This window comes from Vicia villosa, linkage group LG6, assembly GCF_029867415.1.
Source record: "Vicia villosa cultivar HV-30 ecotype Madison, WI linkage group LG6, Vvil1.0, whole genome shotgun sequence".
Classification (NCBI taxonomy): Eukaryota; Viridiplantae; Streptophyta; class Magnoliopsida; order Fabales; family Fabaceae; genus Vicia; species Vicia villosa.
In genome coordinates this window covers 80,126,597-80,133,464 of record NC_081185.1, presented here as the reverse complement: position 1 = coordinate 80,133,464, position 6,868 = coordinate 80,126,597, and the positions used below count along the sequence as shown (strand labels likewise).

Below are 6,868 nucleotides of genomic sequence, written 5' to 3'. Positions count from 1 at the left end.
AATCAATGATGGGAAGGAACGTAAGCGAGGGTTATTATTGGAGTTAGAAATTTATGATATGCAGCTTTGAAAACATAACGGTAAGAAATGAGAACTTGGGTCCACAATGCTTTTCGTTTTCTTGGGTTGATTTGGTATCCTATCATGGACCCTATTTATAAAACTCCACTACGCATTTTACACATGTTAAAAACTTTTTTATTTAAATATTGTTTTAGATTAATTTTGGCTAAATATCCTTTTTGGTCCCGTAAATATACCCTTGGGTCCATTTTGGTCCCTCGATTTTAAAAAGTTCCAAACTAGTCCTTAAATTGTTCAAAAAGGTGCACGTTTGTCCTTTTTGTCAAATAAGGTATAACATACGTTAAATATTCCTACGTGGCAGGTGATGTGGAATTGTTTGTATGTTTTTATATTCTATGTGTCCTCGCTTCCACCTTTCTTCAAATTAGTTTCGTCTCCAATTTTCCAGTTTCTAGGATTCACATTTTCAAAACTAAATCAAAGGGTCAGTTGTCAAGCAAGGTTGAAATTGGTCGTGGAAAATGAAGTCTTCTTCCTCAACGAATTCTGGATAATGTACATACGATTTCAATTTGAAGAAAGGTGGGAGTGCATAAGGGATGTTGCGATGGAAACCTAAATGTGGTTATGGAGACATGGCTACTCTACGAAGAGATTCAACTGTCACGAACTATGCGCGACAATTTTGGGGTTGTCGTAATTATAAGGTAAATCATATTTAATCTTATTTTATTCTGAACGACACAGGGTGCAACACAACCCAGATGTGGCTACTTTCAATGGTTCTATGATGATGCTGAGGATGAAAAAGATTAGTTAATGAGGAATCAAAAGAGTAGGTTGCAGAAGCGTGAACAGGAAATTGAGGCTGCAAATTGAGGTGGAGTGTTTAAAGAAGAATATTAGAGAATTACAAAATCAATTGAAGAAGAGCATGAATCTGGAAGAAAATTGGAAGAGATTGTTTTGTTTTCTTTTAGTTGTTGTTGTTGTTAGGATGTTGTAATAAGGTAAACCAGTTTAACATAGTTTGGGTCAGATGGTACACATTGGATTTGTGTATTAATAGTTTGTAACAGATGTATCATTTTCCATTTCAATTAAAGGATGATTTAAGTGTTTCAATAATGAGTTTCACATTTTCATTATTTTTCCATCTCAAGCTTAATAACAACAACAATCATAAGGTTTAAGATGCATAATTAACATTGTTGCTTAACACCAATGTAAGTTGTCAAAAAAGATATTACATAACACAATTGCTTAATACCAACAGTAGTTGTCCAAAAATATCTTACATCAGATTCAAAATGCATAATTAACTTATTTTCTTAAGAGTGCTAAAAGGTTCATAACATAAAAGAAACACAAAAGACTCCACAATTTAAGATTTCTACAATATAACTAGATTTTACAGCTCGGGGTGGCTCTCTTGGTAGGAGTTGTCCTTCTTGTTGTTGGGCCAACAACTGTTTTGGCTGCATTCAATCTTGTTGTAGGACCAGGTGGTATGAAAGGGGTAGCTGGCCTTCTAACTGGAAACTTCTTTGATTTTTGAGTCACTTTCTTAAGGTAACTGGCTTAGATGCTTGAGAAGGCACTAATGTGGATGCTTGAGTAGGAAATGATTGAAATGTTTGAGATGTTTGAGCAAACACTGGTTGGGAAGCTTGAGTAGGCAATGCTTGGGATGCTTGAGCAGACACTGGTTGGGATGCTTGAGCAGGCACTGATTGGGATGCTTGAGTAGTTGATGGAACCTTACAAGTAAGCTTGTTGTGAACTTGTTTTTTACACCTGCTGCATGAAACAATAAATCCAGTTCTTCTCATTTTTCTATCAGACTCATCAATTTCACCTTGCTCTAAATTCCTTCTCTTTTTGGGCCTTCCAGGCATTTTCCTATATATTGGGGGCATAACATCAGGATACTCTGTTCTTACCTAAAGATTAGAGCCATTAACAGGAAAAATAACAGGTTTGTAGACTTCAACATATCTTGACTTTCTATAATAATCAGGTATGTAGTCATCACCTTATGGTTCCTACTCTTCATGGCTGAAAGTGAATGCACACAAGGTAGTCCTGTCAGCTCCCATCTTCTGCATGAACAAACTCTATCCTTCAAGTTGACTGTGAACTTTTCTGCAGAATTTTCAAGATGCCTCACTTCAAAGATATACTGACCAGACATCCTAACAATACATACAATAATCAGAAATGTGATAAAATCAAGGTTTAATGTAATAACAAAAAATGTTCTAATGAGTTTGAATACAATAATCAGAAATGTGCTACCTGACTAGCCACATGTTTGTGTATGAGTTTGTTTTCTCAATCTTCCTTCTAATGTTTGGTAGCACCTCTTCATCTGCTAGTTTTTCAAACCTCAACCTATTTGTAGCCCATCCATCCATCATGTATGTTCTGATTTCCTCCACCATGGTTATCAATGGTTTAGACCTAGAATCCAAGATGACACTATTGAATGCCTCTAACATATTATTCAGAACAACTTCATACTTGTTATGTGTCTTGAAGTATGATCTACATGTGCTTGTATGCTTCTACATTGACATCCTTCATTACCTTCATCTCCCTTTCCCAAGCTTGGTAGTAAGTAGACTTGGCAGCTTTCCATATGATTTCCTTTAGTTTTTTTCTAGGACACCTCTTCCTAAAGTTGTTGTATAAATGTTTGACACAAAATCTTTGTTCTACTCTAGGCAGAAGTTCCTCTATTACAGGCAATAATCCCTATGACACAAGCAAAGTATATAAGCAAGGTGTATAAGAAAAATGTAATTGCAAAGTGTAAAAGAGTAAAAGTCATACCTTTTGCTGGTCACTGATAAATGTGTATGTGAGACACTCTTCCCTTCCACCAAGGTCAGCAATAAGCAACTCCAAGAACCATGTCCAGATATCCTTGTTTTCACTCTCCACCAATGCAAATGCTATGGGTAACATTTGATCATTTGGATCTCTACCTATGGCTGCAAGGATTTGACCTCCACAAAGTCCTTTCAAGAAACATCCATCAAGGCCAATGAAATGCCTGCTTAATTTGAAACTTTCCTTACAAGCACAAAACAAATGTACAGCTTTCTGAAGTGTATCTTCTGATCATCAGAACCTTCTTGAACTGGTTGGACATTCAATTTCATAGTGGAACCTGGGTTTGCTCTTAACAACTCATGGCAGTAGTCATAAATCCTTGCATAATTCCCAAGGAAATCCTTGTATAAGCAAGAGCATGACGTTGAGTTTGCGCAACGTTGAGGTTGTGAATCTATAGTTCAAAAAGAAACCCTGTTAGGCAAGAGAATGACATTGAGTTTGCTCAAAGTTGAGGTTGTGGATCTATAATTGAAAAAGAAATCCTGTTAAGCAAGAGAATGAAACATCAAAACACAAAAAGAACAGGGACCATGGAAAAGTGAAGGCCTAATCCCCAAAAGTGCATAGTCATTTCCCTTTATGACAAAAGTTAGCTTCTACTCTGATGCAATAATACAACTGCACTACATGTGATACATGGGTTTTTGTGTTAATAAAAACTAGAATCTATAGCAATATATCATTATTACGCATAGAAGTAAACAATTATCACATGCAAAACAATTATAAATTGTTATGGGCGTAATTAATTCGGCATATCTAAGATAGAGTTAAAGAAATAATTACAAATGAAACCAAGTACTTGAATCAACATCATTATTGACATGGTAATAGGATAAATCCATTGATTCAACAGATTTATGACAATTTTGAGGTAAATCAAATGATCGCACAATTGAAACAAATTTGATACCAAGTACATAAAGTAACTTAAATTCACACGAGTGTAGAAATCATTAGATAGGAACTTACTTTCAAGAAGTTGAAACCAAGCTTTCAACATAATCCTTGAGGGAGGGCCAACATATCTTAGTATTAAGTATAGTTTTCATTGCTCTGTTATTTCTCCTGTTATAGAGAATTACACGATGTTGTCGGTTGTTCGCTAATACCACGATATCACCATTCTCAGATAGACACAAAGGCATCAATTTCAAAAGAGGACGTCCAAATTCATAATTCATTCGAACATTGTGATAACTAAATTTAAGAAACTGAGTCCAAGACTTCTCATCTCCAAATTCCGTCATCTGCCATATCACAAAATCCGTCAAATCCAAATCATGACATAAACAAAGCGAGTCTTTCAACACACAAACACTTGGCCCTACATACGACTCCTTCTCAAAACCTTCCGGGAGCAAAAACTGCGTGTTTGTCTCCTTACCAAGATCAAGAGAAACAATCACATATTTCTCAATCGGATTATCCTTCCTAAGGTTATCCTCATCGCGATAGGCTAACCAATTAATACTGCCACTCTGATAAACACCATCATTCTCCCTCGGAACACCATCGTTCTTCCTCGGATCAAAAACCAATTGAAGCGGAACCACAGGAAAACTCTGAATGTTTCTCCAACCATTATCACCCAAACTAAACGCTTTCACACTGACTTTCGATTCAGGATCACTCTCACAACCCGACCGCAACATCACTACCTTATAATTATCAGTTAAATTATCATAACCGAACACAAACTTAACAGATTTCCTTTCATTATTATCAAAATAAGAAAAATATCCTAACTTTTCTGATATTGACCGAGTAGCTGGATTCCAGAAACGGAACCACACTCTTTTAAACTTAGTCCACTCGTTAATCAAATAACCAATCAAACAAACCAATCCATTACATGATCCAACAACATCGCGACACTCCTTATCCCTCAATCGGAAGTAAGGATCCCTCGGGACGGTGATGTAACGATTTTCGAGTAACCGATTAACCGGAACAGTTATGAAACTGCAATCACTGTCCCGTACGGATAAATTATTAGAGATTAACGAGAAAAATGGATTCGACGCAGATCTATTGAAGTGCATTTTGGTGAAAACGGGATCAGTTATGAGATTGTTCCAGGACTTACTCACGCATTTCATCTGCATCAGATGTTTGACAGTGAGGCGGGAGAGGATATCGGTGATGAGCTCGTTGGGGAGAGTTGGTGGTGTTTTGGGAGTGTTGGATTGGCGGCGACGGTGGGATTTTGGTGGCTGGGGAGTCATGAGTGCGGCGTTGATGGGAAGGGAGCTAACGAAGTGTTGTTATTGGAGTTTCTAAAATTTTGAAAACGGAATGAAATGGAACTTAGGTTAGTTTTAATGCCGCAATGCTTTTCGTTTTCTTGGGTTGATTTGGTATTACTCTTAGGGACCCTATTTATAATGGTGAATTACTACAAATTTTACACATGTTAAAAAATGTTTTTTTGTATTTAAATATTAAATTATACTTTTATTTGTTAATATGTTTAAAAGAATGATATTGTATATTTTTTAAAACAATTTTCCTTTTAAAAAATGATATTATATCATGGTATTGATTTTAATACTAAATTAAAAAAAAAAACATTTTTATTGATACTTTTCAATGTATTTCGTATATATAATTAGTTAGTGGAAATAATTTCTAATTTTTAAAAAATATAACTAATCTGGAATTCAATAAAAAAAAAAAGACCAACTATTATTTCACCCATATGGATATTTTGTGATATATGTATGGTATTGAAAATAATGCTGAAAATATTTACAATATCAATACAAGGTATATTCCTAAAAAAACAAATAAAATGAATACAAATTAATAGTAAGAAAAAATTAACAATACAACCATGCAATGTATATTGCTTACAATTAGAAATATCATAGGTTGCATTAGTTAACAAAAAATCATTCCTATATTATACATACAATCCGTTTTATATTAGAGAAAATGAGTAATAAATTGATTGTGTAAATTAATTTTATACTCTCAATTAATAAAGATAATATATTCCGTCATTTTACATTTTTATTTTGTTATTTTTAAATAATTTTTAAATAATATAACCGTATAAGTTGATTTTTTATTAAATAACAGTGTAAATAGATATCTATTAAAAACATTTTATATTATTTAATATTTCACGGGGGTAATGAATTAATACTACATAGTAAGATATACTTGAATGTACGTGTATAACTTGGTTTATACAAATATGCTTGAATATTCAATTATATTATTTTATTAAAGATTATGAGAGATTAATTTACTATAAAAATAACTTCTAGAAAGTTATTCTACATAATAACTCATTATAATCATTATATTTTTATACATATAACCAATAAATTTGAAATTTTTATTAATTAAAAGTTATTAATAAGAACTTAATCATTATATAAATTAACTCTTACATTTTTAATATTGACTTTTACTATTTATAATTAATTTTCAATTTTGTTTAAAATGAATTATCTAATAATAAATATACTATTTTAATTATATATATATATATATATATATATATATATATATATAATAAATGTAATTGTAAGTTTAAAATCATTTCTTGATACATTTTTTAATTTTGAATAATTTGGTATAAAGGTAATTTGGTATCTCAAAATTATATCAGATAAAAAATATTCCCTATTAGAAAATAAATATTTTAATATAAACAATTTATATATTGAGAAATATAAATACAATAGTTTACTTTGGTCAAAAAATATATAAAGATGAGTGACCAAACAATTTTGATGGATTTTAACTCAAACATCATTATAAGATAAAATTTTAATTTTTTAAAATATTGAATAAGGTGACAAAATTATTTAACATGTTTTTTACATATTTTATTTTATAAAAATTGTTTTAAAAAAATAGAATAACCACTTTTAAAAGTTCACGTCCTTTATAATCTAAACCCTCTTTTAAATGAAAAGTTGTTTTT

General features: G+C 32.2%; 1 protein-coding gene across 1 annotated transcript; it reads right to left on the bottom strand.

The window, feature by feature from the left end:
• Window positions 1–3,902: 3,902 nt before the first annotated feature.
• Window positions 3,903–5,231, bottom strand: LOC131611721 (F-box/kelch-repeat protein At3g23880-like). The gene has a single exon (XM_058883622.1). It carries the CDS (start codon window positions 5,154–5,156, stop codon window positions 3,903–3,905), a length of 1,254 nt encoding a protein of 417 aa, XP_058739605.1. The 5' UTR covers window positions 5,157–5,231.
• Window positions 5,232–6,868: the final 1,637 nt, after the last annotated feature.